Raw genomic sequence first — 21,078 nt, 5'->3', positions numbered from 1 at the left:
CGAGGGAGGAGCTGTGAGAGTGTGAGTGTGTGTGTGTGTGAGTGTGTGAGTGTGTGAGTGTGTGAGTGTGTGAGTGTGTGAGTGTGTGAGTGTGTGTGTTTCAGAGATCCCAGTACAGAAGCCGGTCTTGGAGGCGGTTGGGTAGTGCAGACGTTTCGAAGCACCAGTGAGTGAGGAGAGTGCCTTGGTCCACACCTGGACATTTGCATAGTTTATTTAATGTTGAGGTAGTTTTCATCAATTACCTGAAACACCAAAAGGAAACAAAAGGACAGCATAAGTGATTCAGTGGCCGGCAGATTCTACGTGGCAATACACAAAAAAAAGCCACCACGATAATACATCCTGTCACTCAAAAACGTATCATCGAGCACGGTGTTTATACTTTAAATCTAAGAATTTACTTACCTTGTTCAAGAAGAACAACAGCTTGTGGGAGCACAAGGAAAACAGGTATCCTGTCTCTCACTCCCTACCAGTCTCTCTCTCTCTCTCTCTCTCTCATTCTCTCCCTCTTTCCACCCTCTGATTGCCCTTTGCCCTTCTCCTCTCCATCCTCCCTCCCCCACTTCCCCTCACCCCCAAACCCTATCTAGGTCGGGAGCCAGGGAGCTGGGAGGTGGTGTAGGTACCATGCATGCCCTGAGTCCTCCAGATGCTCCCGCCACCACCTGAGCTGCTGGCCGGTGGTGGAGGGGGCAGCCGAGGGGAATAGTGCACTGCGAATGGACGAGACGAGGAGGAGGTTGACAGAGAGGAGGAGAGGGAAGCAGTAGCGGCAGCAGCACAGACAGAGGCAGAGGAGGCAGAGGTGGAGGAGGAGATGTTGAGAGAGAGGGATGACTGTGCTCTCTGGTGGTGGAGAGAGGAATGGGCCAGACGGGAGGAGTGGAGGGAGTCAGATCGAGAGGATGGCGGGACGTCAGAGTGCGTGGGTGTTGAGGAGGAGGGGACGCTGTGCAGGGGTGGAGGAGGGGGCAGGGAGAGCGTGGGAGGAGAAGCGCTATGCAGGACCGACTGGATGCGGCTGTGCTGAGCCTGGGACAGGGAGAGGGGGAGCGGTGAGGACACGGAGGCCAGGCGCGTGGAGGCTGGTTGGGGAGTGGTGTGCTGCTGGGTTTGGGAGGAGGTAGAGGAAGAGGAGGAGAGACTGAGCAGAGAGCTGAGGCCTCCAGAGGTGGGCAGCGTCACCCCAAACTGATGGGAGGACACTGTGGGGACCACGTGGTGAAAAATACCTGCAAATCATACAGCAGAAATGGAAGGAGGGGGAGGGGGAGGGCGAGAGAGTGGAGACAGAGGGAAGAGAGAGCAGATACAAGTGGCAAAGAGAGCGAGAGGGAGGGGGACAAAGAGAGAAGCAAGGACTGAGCCAGGTTGTGCATAGCGGCAAGCAAGTCTTTGACAAGCACACAGAAAGCAAACAGAGTCAGTCCACTGTGACTAACCAAATCAGCGTGGCCAATTTAGGATGGCACTAAAACAGTTCTTATTACAGCAAAACTGATTTCTGGGTAGATTTTTGCTTACAAGTGAAGTGACTCTGACATACAACTCAAACAGATACACCCACAGAAAATGATAACATTGTAATGTAATAGTTATAATATAAAACATGTTCTTCACTCATGGTCAATCACATATTTCGAAGACTGATCACTGATTTTTTTTTTTTTTTTATTCTCTATATTCATTCTGCTAAAACTCAACATTTTCTAAGGGTGTTTCCAACTGCAGCACTCAAGCAGCCAGTCCATGTCAAAGCGAGGCAGACAGAAAGACAGCAGCATTGGACCTCCACTTACCTGGCTCTATTATCAGGCCCATTCCCTCAGACTGGCTCTATTACTTTATCAACATGACCCCAGGCTAAGACAACGACCTCACACTAGGCTGTATAACGACCCCAAGGTAAAACTCAACATGATCTATTAGTGATGCTCACCTCCAGCTGCTCCCCCTGCCAGCCCAGCACTGGAGAAGCTTCCCAGGGCAGAGTGTCCGTTGACGAGCCGCGGGGTCCCACTCACCGTGGATCCGCCGGTTTGGGCTCCGAATAAGGACTGTAACACTGAGGTCCCGCCAAGTGGAAACTGAGACCCCAGGTACTGTCCCACAGACCCTGTGGTTGAGGAAACTGCTACAGGACTGCCTCCCACCTTCCCACTCAGTATGCCCCCTCCACTGCTGGCAGCGGCAGATATGAAGAGGTTCTGACTGGCCATGCTGCTGCTCGTCTTCATCTCCCAGTCACGAGGGGCCTTCTGCTTCTGAAGGGCCTGGCGTTGGTCTGAACCACTGCCTCCCTGGGCACCACCACCACCGCCGCTACCTCCACCCCGGGTCCCTGACTCCTGACTGAGGAAGGGGTTGGCGGTCATGTAGCTGGAACACTCTCCATCACTCCCTTTCCTCACCTGCTGATGCTGTTGTTTGTGGTCAGAATCTGAGTCTGTGCCCCGGCTTGACCCCCCCATGCCAAATGGAGAACCCCCCTGTCTCAGATCAGAGTTGGGTTGTTTGGGGTCGGAAATTGGCGAAAAGGTGGATTTCCACTTGCTGTTAGAGGACAAGGAGGACGAAGAGGAGGCCTCGCTGCCTGTGCTGTTACCACTGCTGCTACCAGATTTCCTGCCTAGTGGACGAAAAAAGAAACACGGTTTTGTGTTGAGTAGAACAAGTGCAGGATAAAGTTTCTATTTTAACAAGTGACATTTTCTTTTCTTACCTCTTTCACCGTCCCCTAGTCTACCAGGTCCATCTCTGCTCTCCAAGGATATAGTGGCGATTTTTCTTTCAATTCTGGAGAAAAAGAACCACGAACGATCAAAACAAACACAGTGACAAGTTTGCAACAAAATGTGCATGAGCCCTATTAAATCTGTAATGGAGACCTGCAAAGCTTGCAAAAAGGGCAGCTCGGCTGTTACATTGTTGTTACCTTCAACTTCACATTACAATGACTATATTACCGCGAACTGGAGCTGTCGGCAGGGTATCCTGAGTCCTCGTCATCAGAGCTGGGGGCTGAGGAATAACGACCTGTGCCATTGAGCTCCAGGGGGCGCTCTCTCTTCAAGACGGGGGGCTGGTCCAAGTCAGGTCCATTGGGGCTGCGGCTTGACTGTTCTGGGGAGGAGATGGCAGAGATCTCCAGAGGCTGGTTGATGTTGCTCACCTGTTGGGAGAAGAAGGACCCGCAGATTGCACCCTGATGACACCAATAAAAACAAGTCTGAAATAATGTGACAGCGTAATCTCATTGCACTCATCCACAGAGAAATCTAACGCACCAAAGATGCATTGTTGACAGACTGAGCTCATCAGACACAAGTCTGTAAGGTCTGATTATTCAAATACACGACTTCATTAAAACTCAATATATTGCATAATGGAACCTTAAAAATCAATTTCATGTCATATGAGGTTCCTGACAATTTTCTCTCTTCATGCTTTTGGTGACTCACCATGGAGTTAATGTTGAGTGGTGATCCTGAGGAGTGGTTGTTGGAGCTGAGCCCGGGGAATGACCTCCTCTTTGGGGATCCGCTGGCCGTGACAGTAGCCACTGTGGAGCTGCGCTTCCTTCTCCCCCGCTTACGTCCCTCTTGAGAGCCCAGGCTGTGAGAGGAGTGTGATGACGACGTATGTGTGGGTGGGTGAGTGTGTTGGGTGCCGGGGGACTGGTGGTGGTGGTTTCCATGGTTACTGTGGTATCCCTGCTTGGCTGAGTTGCCAGTGTGATGGTGGAGGCGTGATCCTCCGGCCGCGCTGCCTCCACTGCCTGATGAAGAGGAAGACGAGGATGAAGAGGAGGAAGAAGAGAAGAAGATTCTCCTCCGCAGTTCACTGTCCTGGGGCTCCGCGTCGGATTCACCGCCCTGGTGATCCTGTCCATCTTCTGGAAGAATCCTTGGGGGTCCATCTGCATACTGGAGCACCCCTCCAGTGCCGAGCGGAGGGCTCTGAATGGGACCTCCTCGGCCCATTGGTCCTGTCAACAGAGTGCTGTTGTGTGGAGGAGGTGATGAAGAAGCACCGTTATAGTCCTCAGGATGGGGACCTCCATTCATCAAACCTGAATATCCTAAACAGAGACCAAACCGTTGATGATTGATGGTTAAAGATGCACAGTAAGAAAACAGTCAAATATCAAACCTATAACAAGTTAGAGATCATTCCATCTTAATAGTAGTGAATATAATATGTAAACAATATATCAAGTGTTTGAAGGGTAATCCTTACCGTTGGTCTGACCTGCCTGAGACACAGGACTCGGAGTACTTCTCTGAAATTATGAATGCAGAGAACACAGACGAGTGATATATTAAAGGAAAAACGAATGTAGTGTCTTAGTAAGGTGTTGGGCCAGCATGTGTCGCCAGAACAGCTTCAGTGCGCCTCGGCATTGATTCTACAAGACTCTGGAACTCTACTGGAGATAGAACGCCATTCTTCCAGAGGATATCCCCTCATTAGATGTTTTGATGAGGGTGGTGGACAGCGCTGTCTAACACGTCAATCAAAATTCTCCCATAGGTCAAAGGTGTTGGGCATTATCATCCTGGAAGAGACCCCTTGATTTGCAGTGACCATTCCCTCCAAGCGTACCCCAACCATGCCAGAAAAACTCCTTCACAGAATAACAGAACCACCAGATCCACTCACTGTAGGGGTCAAGCATTCTGGCCTGTACTGTTCTCTCACACATGCACTCGCCCACTTGTTGGGAATATAGTGAACAGTAACTCATTTGACCATCACCATCACTTTTTTCCATATTTCTGTAGACTGGCGCCTATTGTTTCTGCACCACTGAACTCTTAAATGTGCATTATGCTTTGTATTGAGGGGTTTATGCACAGCAACCCTACTATAATATCCCTCGTTATGTAATCGTTGACAGATTCTCCTTGCCAACACGTTTGGCAGCCACCTGAGGAGTTGCTTGTTTATCCTTACATATAATATGCCTATATACATATACATATACATATAATGCATGAGCATCACAGTCATCAAATGTGTGCTGTCGACCACAATATTTAACAAATTTCCAGTCCAACAGCAAAAAAGCGAGCTCGCCATCTGTCTTGCTGTTATTTCGCAAAGCTCTCGCTAACGACAAAAAGCCAGTCCGATATTTACTCTTGTCCGCCCTCTTGTCAGACACAGCCGGCTAGTTTCATGGCTAAATGAGCTGAACGGCAGCTATGATTAGCAGCAGTAAAGTAACAGCTACTTTAGCAATCTGTCCATCAAAATTCACTGAAATCAGTTGGTGGTATGTGACGTAGTGCCGTAAAGTGTTCTTCCGCACTTAGGCTTAGACTGGGAACGGAAGAGGCACCATTATCTATCTGAGTGTACCACCAAAACAATGTTGAAGCTGTTATTTGAAGGTAAACTAGTTGTATAGTGCATTCATTATGTTTCTCAACTCATTTATTCATGTTTTTCCTTTAATTTGTCACAGCCTGTATATCACAGTGTAACAACAACAAAATGATCCAACATAACCCATCTTACTTGTGTACACACCAATATAACTCTTCACAAGACATTTCATTTATTACATCTGGAGCAGGTAGATGTAGAGGTACATCAGTGTCGTATGGTAATGTAGTTACTGTCATTGTACTCACCAGTCTCTCAGCACGACTGGGCAACACCACGCTGGCCAGAGGGATGCTGACTGGTAATTTACTTGGGTGGACAGTGCTCAGAGGGATACTTATTGGAAGGCTGGTAATGCTGTTGTCACCTTGAACAGACGGGCTCCTCTCCTTCCCACCCTATAGAAGAGAGCAAAGGGAAAATTAATGCGTGTTAACAGTGAGAGCCAAATACTGCAAGGAATGTAGAAAACTGTATGCTTACAGATGGATCAACAGTGTAAGCGCAGCAAAGAAGGACAAACATTTACCCTCTCAGAACTTTTAGGAGTATTCTGGGCATCAGATGCATTTGGAGAGGGGCAGTTCTGTTTGACTCCAAGTGGAGAGTTAACAGCACCCAATTCCCTAAAAAAACAAACAAAAACAGGCTAATTTAGTTGCAACTACTTAGCTGTATGTGCCTTAGGGAGCCACTTGGAGACAAAAATATAAACATAATATTGTTCATATTGAAAATTGGGAGCATTTAGTGCCAACCAACCTGTGTGCGGTCAGCCCTGGACCTCTCAAGTGAGCCGAGGCAGTGGGGTCTTGGTTAAGATGCCTCCGCAAGGCAATCTTGGCAGGGGAGAAGCGTGTGTAATCAGGAAGAGCGTAGGAGGAACTTTGCTGCCTCTGCCGGGCATCAGGGGTGGCGGGTACAATTTCATGGTCCGGGGAGATGGGCAGGTAGCGAGAAAGAAGCTCCCCCTTGGTGTTGGCCCGGTCAAAACAGGGTGAGCTGGTGCCATTGATAGACAGCTCTGGGCTGACACCATTGAGGGCTGGGGCTGAGGACAGGCCAAGCTTAGAAGAGTCCATGTCTGTGGAAGAGCGCGATTCCAGGCTCTTTCTGTATGGGGAGCCATCACAGGGGCTGTAGGATTTGAGCTGAAGCAGCTCCTGCTGCCTTTGACTTTTCTCCAGCTCCACAATGCTGATCTACAAACAGACACCAGGGGGAGCCGTTACACAAGAAAACGGTAACAATGCTGAAACGTCTAGGAAAATGTTTGTGACAGCAATTCATCAACTGTTCCTGAAAGCTACATTTTATTTATAGTTTAGGTGACAAGACTAATTCCTCTGAACATCTCTGAAGAGCTCGTGAGACAGATGAAAGGGGGCGGCAGGACGGAAGAAGAAGCCAGAGTACAAAGTACGTTTGGAGGAGTATGCAAGAGGTGGAAGAAAGATACAAGCATTTGGAAAAGAATCAAACAAATTGACGAGGTGGACTGTGTACCTGCAGCTCCAAGCAGTGTCTCTGTTTCTCAGAGATTTGTCTACGTAGTGCCTGCTTCTCCTTCAACAAACTCTCCAGACACAAAGAGCCCCAGTCTAGCTTTAGTTCCTCACATCGGGACTTCAGCTGGAAAACAACAAACATACACACTTTCCTTCATTTGTTTGCTTGGACGATGCTCTAGCAAGTGAAATAAAAGTCAACACTGGCTTTAAGGGCAAGGTGGTGTTATACAAACTAGAGCCGAACTAGGGCTTCAACCACCATTACACAAATGCAGAGAAGCACGAAGGGCAACAGGTGTGAACCACGGGTGATAATGCTGCAGTAAAAGGGGAAGGTTACAACAACATGGTAGCAAGCCCTGATGTCTCACCAGTAGCAGGCTGTGGTCTCTCAGCAAGGCCATGTCTCTCTCAAGCTGCTTTGTCTGCTCTTTCAGCTGACGATTGTGGGCTGAAATCTCCTTCTGGGCCTGCAGCAGGTCCTCCACTGTCAATGCTTTCACTCCCAACTGACACACACACACACAAACATCACAACACACACACACAACACACACACACACAACACACACACACAGGCACAGAGTCATATATCAACAACAAGCACATAATCCCTCAGACCAGTTTAACATCAGTGAAACCCTGACTTTGCTGACCTCCAGTGGTTGGACAACTTCAACCACTGGAGGTTGCTGCATTAAACTGATGTGTGTCCAGGGTGTGATCACTGTAACCTGACACAACTGTAGGGTGTAATTAGACGAAGCAAATATCTGACCACACCCAACAGGGATGCTATGCTTGTCTCAGGTGCAACAGATGTGAAGCTTCAACCAATGGAGCTTAATGTTAAGTTAATGCAAACTACAACACAGCACTGCAGGAAATGTATGCTCTGTCTCTCTCGCAGTCAAGTTGTGTTTCACTGTCTGTTTAAACTATGTTCATCTGCAAATGGGATAAAAATGCAAAGGGATATAAGCAGCTCGGGTTGTCAAATAGCTATATTTAAGCACTAATTGTATGATATACTTGGCAAGGCAAATGATTTCTGTGTATACCTAATTCCTTCAAAATAAAATAACAGTTAAAGCACAAATGAGAGACATAAAAGATTAGTGGGTAATAAAGTAGCAGTTCTCACCTCATCTAGTTTGGTCTGAAAGAGACCTTTGATCTTAACCTTGTGAGACTGACAGACAGAGTGAAGCTGCTCTGCTTGCCCCGACAGGTCCCTGTGTTTTTGCTAGAGACAGAAAAACAAAAATATAGGTAAGGTTGGGCAACAAAACACAAGACAGTTAGATCATTAAAGATTACTTTTAAGGCAGGTAACATTTACTTGAATACATGCCACTTAATATGTGTTGGCATGATATGGTAGTAATAGGTTCGACAAAAACTGCAGCAGTATCAAATCAGTGTGTTACATGTCTGTAATTACTGATTACCTTCTCCTGCTCTAAAAGCTGCTGCAGGTTGGAGCGGTACTGAGGAGTCTTCATGTGGGCCATAAACTGGAGGTATTGGACTTTGATGTTATCTGAAAAAACAATGTAGTTTGGGGATGCAGAGGGAGCAAGAGAGCAAACACAGAGGATATACTATTAGTTAGGTTTTTGGGGAAAGAGAGCCCAGACGCTGAACAGAATAACATACAGTCTTATTCCATATTAAGGATGATTAAATGTTTAAGAACAAATAAACTAATTTGCTAATTCTGCTCCCCACAATATCTTACATATTTGAACATTATTTAAGAGTGTAGATACAGAGATCAAGTTATTTGGGCCAGATCATCTGCCCATATTGAAGCATAAATGTAACAATAACATCATCAATTTTAATTAAATGAACCATATTTTGTAGACTGATTTGAACAAGGTCTGGCATAATATTCACAAGAAGTTTGAGCATAACAGATTCTTCATCAGCTCACCAAGCAGTTGTTGCAGACCAGGAGGAGTCGGGCTCAACAACAGTTGACTAGGGGGATAGTGCTGGACCTTGGGAGGTAGGTGGTAGAACGGACTCTGAGGTGGCCGGTATGCATCTGTACACACAAGAAGCATATTTATGTTAAACTGAGGACATTAGTGTTTTCTGTAAGCTTAAGATTGATTTTTGAAAAAGCAAATGTCTACTGTTATTAAGCCTGAAGATAATATCTAACATATTGTGTGTGTGTGTGTGTGTGTGTGTCCACTGACCCTGAGGGGGTGCTGCAGAAAGGGTCTTTGCGTGCAGCAAATCCAAAGCACTCTGATTTTTCTTGTTTTTCTTCTCAGCAGCCGGGGCAGCTTTCTTGGGTCGACCACGTTTCTTGTTGTTCAACTTGCGACCTTTTGAGAGGAGGCGGGCTCTTCGGGGTTTGGCAGAAGGCTTGACCACTGTCACCAAGCTAGGACGCTCCTCCTCACCACAGGAGTCCTGCTGTAATACGCACGGACAAACACGTGTACGTAAAACGTTAAGTCAAAGTAACTATAAGCCAAGAGAGAAACATTTCAGTAGCAAAATGGCAGACAATATAGCAAAACTTAAAAGCAGCACTTAAAGTTGATTAATATTCAATCCCCTGGGAAACGCTTCCTGCATAGTTTTATAAATCCGGGCATGTCCTACCTTGTTTTGTTCTTTCGGTTTTGTGGGCGTGGTGCTATTGCTTTTACTGTCCTTCGTATCCTTCTGCTGACGTCGCCTAGCTGCCTCTTGCTCTTCCTAACATAAGATTAAGTTTTTTACACATACATTTAATACTTTGACACACAAAATATAGTGAGTACAGTGACATTGTTGATACACTAAAGAGGAAGAAAATGACTTACCCTGAGTTTAGGATTTTTGAGACTAGCAAAATAGTTTTCAAGCTGAAAGACAAGACAATAATGTGGATGTGGATATTAGAATATTATTTTCTATACTTTTACAAGAATTTACATTCCACCCAATTTAAAACAATCATGGTGTTTAAATCTACTTTAAATATCTTGTTATTCCACACTTGTGGTTGTAACCTGATTGCAGGAATGTCATACCTCTCATTATACCTAAAAATGACTGACTCAAAGTTTTTACTGAAAATGACAGCTCATTGTTTTTTTCCCCTTTCTGTGATATTTAGATAATTAATGCCGAGAATCAGTCATTTGCATTAACGCAGGTACAAAGCCTACATGCATGAGGTCTATGGTTGTGATCAGCTTTTGATTAGTCACCCTTTGTCACTGCTTGCTCTTTGAACTTGATTTGCCTTTACTCACCCAACCTTGCTTAACCATCCTCTAAATCATCTTCTAAAAAGTCAAATCCATATATAGAGCATGTACACTACATTTACTGTAGTACCATTCTTCATACCATGTTACACCACCCACCCTCAGATATGAATATGCCACAAATCATTTAGAGTGATGAGAGAGCAGCCACATCCAATTCAGATGGTAACACAGAACAAGATCATCAGCACTTTTAGGCAGCCTGCCAGCTCTCTCACTGGGATTCCCACTGGTAACCAGGGATTATTTTAACCAATTACCAGAGTGACACATATATCAATGTTATCTAATGCACGTGTTACCCTGTATAACCCTCCTCAGATTGTTTACTCCTGGGACTGACTACTCATTAACACAACACCAGCTGTTATTATAGCAACCTATCTCTTGAGTTTAGGTTACTGTTTGTCTCTAATGTATAATGTGTTTGTACTGCTTGTCAAGCTCTCCTCTAATAGAAATTGTACTCTCTGCATTCGGGTCCTTCTCCAAGACCTTTAGTGCTTACTATGGTGCGGTCTATGGTATGCAGGTAGTAGGAAACTGGCTTTCCAGTCCAGGACACAGAGCCCCTGAGTGGAGAAAGCTCCACCACACGCATTATTGTGCCAATATCTGTGGGACAGAGAGGAATAACATGTCAGATGCAAATCTAAGGAAGCATGAGACACTGAAATCTGCTTTTTCACTAATTATTGTACTTACCACTCAAGTTTCGACTGTTTATTCTAAAATTTAAAGGTGCAAAAGGTTTGGAGGATACAATTTTCCCACCTGGAAACAAAAAAACAACAAATAAACAAAATTAATAAATGCATTTTCTTCTGATAAATTCAAGATCTATACAGTAGCTAGTATGGCTCACTACACAATATGAAATAGAATCAATTCCAAATTGGAGGCGGTAATCCATAGATACATTCATCTTATTGTCAAAACAGAGTCAAGCAGTGATGTGCAGCTGTGAGTTCAAAGGTCAAGTGCCAAAAGTTGACACAGTGGCTACTGGATACAATCAGCCATTGTTATTTTAATCACCAATGAGAACAGCTGAATAAATATTTATTTTCCAGTGAGCCAAGGCGTCGCTCCCAGTGCTACTAACGCCAAACCTTGATGTTTTCTATCAGCACCATCTATTTAAAAGCCTTATTTGTTGACCTTTGATCAGTTTACTCCTGATGCCTCATAAAAGGTCTCACTTTGTTTGAGGCTCATCAACCATATGCTCTGCCATACAAGTCAAACAATGACATTTTAAATGACAAATTAACACATGGCACACTGTGGGGGTTAAAGGAATAAGAATCCCATACTTGCATCTCATTAGAAAATGCTTGAAGTTACAGGAGGTTTTTGAAATGTGTATGTTATTATCGTTTAAGTATCCCCTAAAATGTACTAAAACTACTTTCCATCATAAATAACCTTAAATCAAACCAGTTTTTACTGACTGTTCTTACGGTTGGACATGATGCATCATCAGAAGTATGTTGGCAAGACTTTTCATTTGTAAATCCACTCATGTTTTAAGCCTAAATGACAAAGTGAGGCTCAAATGGCAAAATAATCCCATATCTGCCTAATGTTACATCCCATTTTAGAAAAAGTTGCCTTGCATTTCATTAATGTGGTGCCTCAAAGGCTGCCACACCATGGCCCACTGGCAGTCGGCCAATTTTGCATTACAATTAATTATATTAATGTATTATTGACAGCTGCTGACCACTCATGAGTGATTATTTAATATATTGAAAAAGAATTTACTAATAAAAGAACATATAATTTGACCATTTTGATCCTGACCATTGTTTTCACTCTCTAGAATGTAAACCCTTGTATGTATATGAGTGTGTGTGTGTATTTCTGTACTTTAAAGTTAATATACTGCAGCTCTTTTTGGGAACACTTGGGATGCCTGTGGCTATAGGCCACAATTAGTTGCCAAAACAATGTAGAAGTTGGATGAAAAACACTAACCTTCCTTCATGTTAGCAAAGCGCTCCTTCAGCTGGTGATCTACTTCTGGACCAAAGGCAAAGTTATTCACAAAAATAATACTGTAAGATAGACAAAAAAAAAACATTTTAGAACTACAGTTTGTAGTAAAAAAGGCTTTACCTTGAAAGTCAAGTTTTGAGAGGGGAATATGTTTTAAGCAAAGTTCTGAGGACACGTTTAATAAAAGGATTGTTAACTTTCTCATAAATCGTTCATATAGAAGACCTACACATTGAACACAGTGTTAAAAGCAATTAAAATAATGTTAGTATTTATTATACTGACTGACCCTTTCCTCAATAATATGCCACATATTAGACCGCTTTACAATATACAGCATTTTTTAATGTGTTTAGTCCCTCGATGTATAAATTAAGTTTATAAATGGTCTGGAAATAAATGAAAATTGTTACTGGGACCAGGGTTAATATACCACCTTGTGTTGGCGATCCGTTCCTTCCATTCTTCAGACAGAAAGTCACCTCTCTCCAGCTGAAAGAAACAGAGGGGTAAAAATCCTGAATACATGTGGATCTGCAGAACACCCAATATTCAAATTGTGCATTAAGAGTAAATAAGACTCAACCTACTGTGTACTCCCCATGTTTCTTCCCATACCATTTCATCCACTTTTTAAACTCTTTATCCATGGACTGAAAGATAGAATCTGAATATTAATATCCAAAACAAAATATTACTAAAAGTAAAAAAATAAAAATAAAAAACAGCTATCAGCACAGGATGTGTGTGCTTCAGAGGCATTTTCAGGAAGGAGGATTAGTGAGTTAACAAGAGCTCTTTAGTGAAATTCCGGATATTGTGTTCAGGGTTCACAGACACCAGCATGACTAAAAGCCTGTGTCCTTCACTATAATAACGAATGTTGAGCTTTTGAGTTTATTTGCAGCTGGTTAGATTAACTGAAGTCAGGACACATTTAGACTAAGAATAGCACCTTGGCATAGTGCAAGCGTCCGTGCAGGTGTGTGTGTGTGTGTTATTACAGGGTAATGAAATGTGAACTGGAAAATCAACTTTGGAAAAACTATTTTGCCAGACTACTGTGTGTTCACCAGAGCTGTGTGCAGTGGCAATCTCACTGCGTTCACTACAGTGCCTGAGGAAGCAGTGGCTTTTCACACAGCAACATCTGTCTGAATGGAGACACTCTTTCTATGCTCCTTTTCTGGAATACTCCTCTTGTTCTGCCAGATATGCATGTAGTTACCTCTGCATAGGTAGCTGGAATGTCTGCTTTCTCTACACCGTAGTAGTGTTTACAGTTGGTTGCTGCTGCAACTTGCAGCACTACCTGCCCCACTCCTGAAAATAAAAAACAATAGGTTTATGTTTTACACCAGATAGTCAAAGACACTTTATTTTTAACTTGACAGTTATGTTGAAAACCACTTTTTTCTCTCATCCTGTCCTTCTCCACAACTCTAAACATCATCATTGTTCTTTAAAAAAAGAAATCAAACATTAATTCTTTCTCATTTGTTTATAAAAAAACTCTTCCCACTCCCCAATTAGTAAAATATAAACAATTACATATCTGACTTTTTGGGGGCTTTTTGTCCCCATCCCTACTCGGTCATTTGGCTTCGAAGAGCAGAAATGGTGTTATGTAAAAGCTTTGTTGGATCAATTCTTTCTGAAACCTGAACGTCCCAAAATAACAGCGGACTAACCACTGCCGAGGTCAACAAAGGTGTCATCTTCCATCATTTCCATCTCGTCGATGATCTGAGAAACCAGGTCGAAAGAGGTCTCTCCGTACACCTCAGGGGAGAAGGGCTCATAGTTGTTCAGCTTCTCCGGGTCTGTCACTGAGTGGTTGTACACCTGCTGTAGGATGTGTCTCAGCAGCCCGTTGGAAGGACGCTTGTTCAGCTTCATGGGCTGGGTGGTCCCCTTCCACTGAAAGATGGGATTATATATTTAATGACACAAAAACCACTCCAATCAAGGCATATTGCTCCATGCATGAGAGTGTAGACATTACTAATTGATGCTGGTCTTTCAAAGAGAGGGACAAGAGAATATGCTACATGTTTTTTTTTTTTAATGCAGACTTCTGAACAAAATCTATGAAGAAGTGTTTTTGAGAATTTTTAGACTAGATAGCAATTGCGCTTATTAAAGATCTTAAAGTGAATACACCTACAGTACAGCATTACAGTGTTGTTGCTACTGTTTTCACATTCACTTTACCTACACAGGTCTAAAAACCCCCTTACACAGACTCACCAGCTGGTGAATGCTGTCGATAGCCCTGTTGTACTTGTCACAAAGCCTCTGCATACTCTCGAAGCTGTGAGAAGAAAAAGAGAAATTCATCATCATTTTTTTTGTACAAGATAAAATCCCACGTGCCAGACCATTTTCCACTGACTTCCAAAGAACATTATTTATGTAACTCTGAAATACTCCACTTGCAATCTTGTGTCAAGTGTGACATGGAGTATTTTCAGTTCCATTTTTGGCCTTAGAAACTAATCTTTGAAAAATTAAAAACAAATTTTCACACAGGCAGGTTGCCTGCCTTGATTAAAGTGTTAACCCTGCAAGAAGTTTTTTTTAAATCTCATAATATTCAAAGTCCTTTTATGATGTTTTCTGGTTTGTTGTTTCAGTGTCAATCACATAAACAGATTTTGACCCTAGGCTCACCTCTTGGTGTCGTAGTCAATGAGTACGTAGTTCTCCATCGCCAGTTTGAGGTCTGGGATCTCCTCACACACCCACCTAGAGAAAGTACACACATAAAAGCGTCACTAGATCATACACCTGACACAGTCACTTACTGTATGTGTGAATGTGGGAGTATGCAGTTGAGTCACTGAGAGGAAAGGTCACTTACCGAATGGTCTCGATGATTTCATGAGCAGCATCATGGTGTTTATCCTGACAACAGAGAGGGGGAATAACATGTTCAACAGCGAGCAGTATGACACATTCAATTCAAACGTTCACCACAAACTACAGCCTCCAAATCCACCATCAAGTTCAATCATCACCTCTCAAAAACAGTCCCAACAGAAACTGAACATTATAGCCTTTAATGGCGGTAGAATTTATTGCAGAACTGTTTTATTACACTGCATTGGTTTAAGATCTGTGTATCTAATAAATTGGCAAGAGGGCATATATGGTTCAAACAGTGTTTCCTTAAAATATGCGGAACTCGACAAGCCAGGTAGCACAATACAGACAATAAAGACTACCACTACCATGCACATCTGTCTGCATCATTCAATTGTTTTTGCAATCAAGGTGTATGTCATTGAAGTTTACCACTTTAGCATCTTTAAAATACAAATGTCATCTTGAAATCTACTGCTATGATAGAGAGAAATGTCACAAATAAAAAGAAATGTTGATCTGATTCTCCTCTCTGACATATAACAGCAGACACACTGTCACTGAATGCTGTTTATACTACACAGGAACTCTGTCAATGTTTACAACACATACTACACTGTGAATGAAGCATTCAGTCTATTATATAAGCCTGTACATTCATAGAGTTGTCAGTTTGTATCAAAGCAGAGGTATGTAGACACAACACTCAGATATACCTGAATTTCAGAATAAAATAAATGACTGACTGCATTAGGGTTTCAGTACAGGTTTTCAGTTTGGGTGCAAACCCAACTGTGCCTTAAACTACAATCATTGTGGTTTTAAAGTGGCTTTATGAGACCTATCTTAAATTGGATTGGTGACTTCTTAACTTTGGAGTCAGTTTACGAACACAGAAAAAGTCCCTAATGTGGTGGAATCTGAAGGCACTACAGCAGTGAAATAATGTCTCTCTTATTGACAGTGTCCGGGCAGTAGTCTGTCTTGTAGTGGTTGTTTGTCACATAAATCATGTGTCTCTATTGACAGGCAGCATTCATCTCAAATTAAACCTTTTTATCCTTTAAAAAAAAAAAACTTTTTATATTTAATCTAAAGTTTAATTTAATCTGGAGTAACTGTAAACTTCATTCAGGTTAACAACGGTTAAGGTAATGAAAGATTCAGTTTAATCAGACTATTCCGAACCCTGCCTGAGAAAGCCAATTCAGGTAAATCAGGTTAGAAATGCACTTTAGTCTAGAAAAAAAGCTTGATAAGTTGAATTATATTGATCCCGTGCAGGGAATCTATAGTTAGTAATCTTAGCTGGAGAGTGCTGAGCGGCTCTGTGGGAGTAATAGGGCTCATGTTACACCCAGAGTGCAGCCAGCCTGAGCCTGTTGCCTGAGCTGACCCACTGACCCACTTTCTGTCTCCTGCTCCAGCACACTGCCAAGGAGAGCCTCTGGTGGAGGAAAAGAAGAGAGGGAAAGTAAGAGAGGAGGAGAAATCAGAGGGGAAAAAGGAAAGAAAGTGAAAGCAAGAAGACCTAGACACAGGGGAAAGTGAGGGGGCCAGAGAGAGGGGGGGGGCTGGTATTTGTCAGCTGTTTGAGGCCTGGCACAGCAGCCGCTGCTAACAGCTCACAGCCTGGAGCTCCCGGCTTCCCGCTCAATACTGCCCGCCACTACTACGCAAACTTCCGCCAAAACTCAAACATGCATGCGCACACACTCAAATATGCATGGTAACACAGGAAATCTCCTACTTCTTCTGTCGGCACAATGTTCCGGTTACAGCTATATTATCAAGCTAGCTGCTAGCTGTGGTGCTAATAAACAGCTTCTTCGACACACATGGGCACAACAGATTTGAAAACACTGTGTTCCCCTGAATAAGCAAGGTAGACGAGGTGTGAGGGCATGAAAGAGACTGTGTGAGCGAGCGAATGAGATGCCGAATGGGGGGAGGTCACCTGCTCGCACAAAGACGGCACACAGCAACACCAGCACAGGGCTGCTGCTAAAAATAAACACAGGCTGAAAGCGAGAGTCAGACAAAAAGAACAGGAGACCCTCCTCTCTCCCCACCGTGGGTATACTGACGCATGCACGACTCCTCCTCTCTACACCACCTCTTTGGTCAATCTCTTCTAACATCAGTGTGACACATCGTGGGTGTAGGGGTTTTACGCTACACCCTGCTCCACTACGTATAGCTCAGCAGCCCACGAGAACAAATGACTAAGGCAGGCGTGCCACTTACACCCATGTACTACTTTTGCTTACTGCGAAACAGAAGTGTTAGAAAACTAATTCTCTTGGTGGCAACTAACTAACTGGATATATAAAACAGGACCTAGCTTCTCTCTTATGTCTTTTCATTTGTGAAACACTCTTTATGTGGTGATTACATACATACTGCCACCCACAGGAGCCGTTTAGACATTCATTTGTTTAACTTAGACGACACTTGACGACACAGAGTGTCTGCTATTCAACTGACCTGCACTGGCTGGCTGCCAGGCTCCAACATAGAAATGTGGTGCATAAAGTTACTTCCATAAGCACAGCAGCATGACAGTTGCCTTTTGTTTTTCCATTTCAGTGCTGCAATGAGACCTGATTTCAAGGAGCTAAGAGCAGCCTTGGAAATAATAGGCCAAGTACTCAGGTGAGCACCAAACCAAAAACATTCAGCAGTATTTGAGAAGCAGCGTGTCTTTAAATGCTATGTAGGCCTGGCTAGTACCCACACCCAGAACCAGATGGACAAAGAGCTGCACCACACCAGAGGTACTCTTCATATGGAAGCATTTATAGATGCACAGATGTGGGGATTTAGTGAGAGACAGGGAGAAACACAGAGCAAATGAAAGAAAGAAAAATGTGTTTTTATGGGCTTCATTCTGGGTTCTGGAGTAGAGCAACACTCCTTTATACTGCAACAGTCTGTACAACAGCCATGTTGTGTGTGTGTATCAAAACACAGACAACGCTGTGTTCATGCTCTGTGGGTGAGATAAGCAATCTTAATGCTCTGTGGGAGTGAAGAATGAATCTACATGGAGTGGGATCTGTTTCTACCAGCAAGCAGTTCAACAAGGGTAAATACTCATCACCAAACGTGACTGGGAAAAAAAACAAAAACAACTTGAGCACAGATACTGGCATGTGTTATTGAAACCTATTAATGCAACATTGCTGAATAGGAGTCACTTGTATGTGCCTCCCTGTTGAGTTGACCATATGGACATGAGGAGGGGAAAAGAGAGGAAGTCTTTTCCCCTTTGATAACAGGAGGAGAGCACCGCATGAATAGGCTCCATACTGCAGAACTCCACATGCAGGACCATCAGCTGGTTCTAATTCAATGCACGACTGCTAGTCCCAGTATAAATAGCTAAACATGCAGGTCAACAGTATAGTCAAACAGTATAAATTCCTGACATGCTTGCTCATGCGTTTGTCCTCACAGACCACAACATAGGGAAATGGACGAGGCAGTAAGTCCTCGAGGGTGTAACTGAGTGTTATCACACTGGTTTGGTGTAGAGGGAGGGTCAACTGTGTCAGCCACAGCACAGAGTCGAGGCTGATTACATCAACAAATAACTCAGCGACTTCAAACTCATTAAGTTCATATTGTGATGGCGGGGATAAACAAACTAAATGACGGAACTTCCTTGACTGCCAGACGAAAGTACAGTGTGGGCTGAGAGGAGATATACCGAAAAGACCCCATTCAGACATTCTAAGAAATTCAGCTTTTCTTCAGTCAGCACCGACCGTCTCACCGCAGTTACTATAAATGAGAAACACAGTTTAAGTTACCTTTATACACCATTGAACAGACCACAAAACTTTCAACCGCTTCCCTTTCCGTTTCATTTCAATGAGTCAAATGCAATGACGTGTTGACAGCACGCTGCGTGGAAATACAAGTCAAATAAGTCCCTTTTCTTGGCAACCTCGACTATTACTGCTCTGGAATGGACAGATCAGGGATCAGATGGATGTATAGTGTGTAAACCACCAAACACCACCAGCTGGTCCTAATCACAGGGATGTCATGAAATAACTAAACACAGAAAGCACTAGAGGAATGCGACATTCACATGCTTCAGCATCTATAAACACAGAGCTCAAAGAGTCCACACACACACACACACACACCTTGGTCTCTACATTGATTGTTTACTGGATCCGAGCAGAGAAAACAGGTACAACCTATTTATCTACAACTTGGGTCCACTGTTTTCAGTAGGAACATGAAAGATAATAACCGAGACACTTTGGGCAGAAAGTGAGTTACAGTGAGGCCGACATGATGCTGGATGTTAAGCGTCGGCTGAAGCGTCAATAATAATAATAATGTTTGAACTTGTCGCTACCTAGTAACGTTAAAGTAACTCTGCTCAAATGTACCGTAGTGTCTGTGTTACCAACTACACTCTGAGAATAGTTCCTGCTAGCACAGGTTTGAAAAAAATACCCAAACACAAAACAAGCTCAATGTGTGATGAGTCGCCGCCGCTGGCCGACACACCGACATGTCTGTCACCATCTCGACCAGTATGACCTGATTCTCCGGACGAGCGTGCCATGGTTCCTGCAGCTAGCCAGTGTTAGCACAGAGCTAACTAACAAAGACAAAATGTAAACCTGTGCCCGGTTACTTTAAAGGTTTAACACTCACGTATACTGGTAATGGCCAGGGATAACCAGCGGGTTCTGCTCCGACCGGAGATTTGAGCTTGAGCTCCAGCTTTTCTCCCATTCTCCACTTCACGGCGGCTTGGCTGTGATAGATAGCTAGCTAGTGACTGCTCTCTGTTAGCCAGCTGGTCGGTTAGCGAGCGAGCTACAACGTGAACATTGTGTGAGAAAGAAAACCGAGAAACGCGCCGAATAAAAAAGACGTCGACGCCCGTTGCGCGGTAAACACACCCACGATGCGACCGAGTGTGTGAATGAATCTGCCTCGGTTGTATATTTTGAATAAAATGCCTGTTTATGTCCACTGGCAATAACACATCGTCCGTATCGCCGCCATCTTGCCCGGCATGAATTTATATATATATATGGCAGCGGGGGAGTGACGTCAGCGACGTGATCTCAGCGCGTGGGCCAGCAACAGCGAGCACGAGCGAGCACCCGTCCCACGGCGCGTGAGGGCACAGGGAGCGTCACGACTGTTTCCAGTTAAATACTAATATTATATAAATATAGTTATATCTATATAACACTATATATATATATATAGTTATATATATATATAATATTATATAAATATTATAGATATAGTTATATATAGATATATCTATATATAACACTATATATATATATAGTTAATATTTGATTAATTACTTAAAATACAAATATTTATACACAGCAAGCATATATTTATTATTATATATAAACTATCGTATCTATCTATCTATCTTGATCTATCTATCTATCTATCGTATCTATCTATCGTATCTATCTATCACTAACAACAGATACCCGCAATAACTCAAACCACCAATATACAACAACAACCTCACCACGACCACTTTACTCATCTACTCTACTCTCCTCTCCGACTCAACCACAGCCTGAACCCCTCAACCCATATAAAACCCCAATATATATCTCACCCTCATTAAATCTCTTCTCATACGAGTAAACAATGCAAAACCCAACACATACTATACCCGCAAATAACCCGACACCAGCAAAACAATGCATCAACCTATATAAACTAACAAACAACCAAACGACCAAACAACTAAACAAAACCTCACCTCACCTCCACAAGATATTAGTTACTATTAATTGATTAATAATATGAATACACAAAAATCCTTAACTGCTACAATACAATAGTTAAAGAAATTTAAAAAATATTCATCAAACAAAACCATATATCAACTTACAACATTCCATATATTGAACTTCCAAACGAGAACTCACAAATCTATATAACGTAACCACATTCATTTAGGAACACAAACAACTACACCACACTCACTCACCATCTCACATACCTTAATCAACAGA

General features: G+C 43.2%; 1 protein-coding gene across 1 annotated transcript; it reads right to left on the bottom strand.

Annotated features, from left to right (window-relative positions):
• Positions 1-39: 39 nt before the first annotated feature.
• dot1l (DOT1-like histone H3K79 methyltransferase) lies at positions 40-20,094 on the bottom strand. The gene is made up of 28 exons (XM_035653430.1): positions 19,733-20,094; positions 15,051-15,094; positions 14,861-14,935; positions 14,438-14,501; positions 13,879-14,107; positions 13,416-13,510; positions 12,778-12,840; positions 12,624-12,679; positions 12,167-12,246; positions 10,892-10,960; positions 10,695-10,801; positions 9,737-9,778; positions 9,534-9,629; positions 9,119-9,341; positions 8,848-8,961; positions 8,360-8,451; positions 8,053-8,154; positions 7,280-7,417; positions 6,904-7,029; positions 6,160-6,599; positions 5,927-6,023; positions 5,646-5,795; positions 4,246-4,288; positions 3,468-4,087; positions 2,973-3,178; positions 2,729-2,802; positions 1,946-2,635; positions 40-245 (listed from the first exon to the last, which is right to left on the bottom strand). Exons 1-28 carry the CDS (start codon positions 19,811-19,813, stop codon positions 238-240), a joined length of 4,224 nt encoding a protein of 1,407 aa, XP_035509323.1. The 5' UTR covers positions 19,814-20,094; the 3' UTR covers positions 40-237.
• Between the last annotated feature and the right edge of the window lie 984 nt (positions 20,095-21,078).

Source organism: Morone saxatilis, unplaced genomic scaffold (genome assembly GCF_004916995.1).
Source record: "Morone saxatilis isolate NCDOM2014 unplaced genomic scaffold, NCSU_SB_2.0 Contig12, whole genome shotgun sequence".
In the NCBI taxonomy this organism is placed as follows: Eukaryota; Metazoa; Chordata; class Actinopteri; family Moronidae; genus Morone; species Morone saxatilis.
The sequence above is the reverse complement of the archived record's forward strand: the minus strand, read 5'-3'. Positions and strand labels throughout refer to the sequence as shown.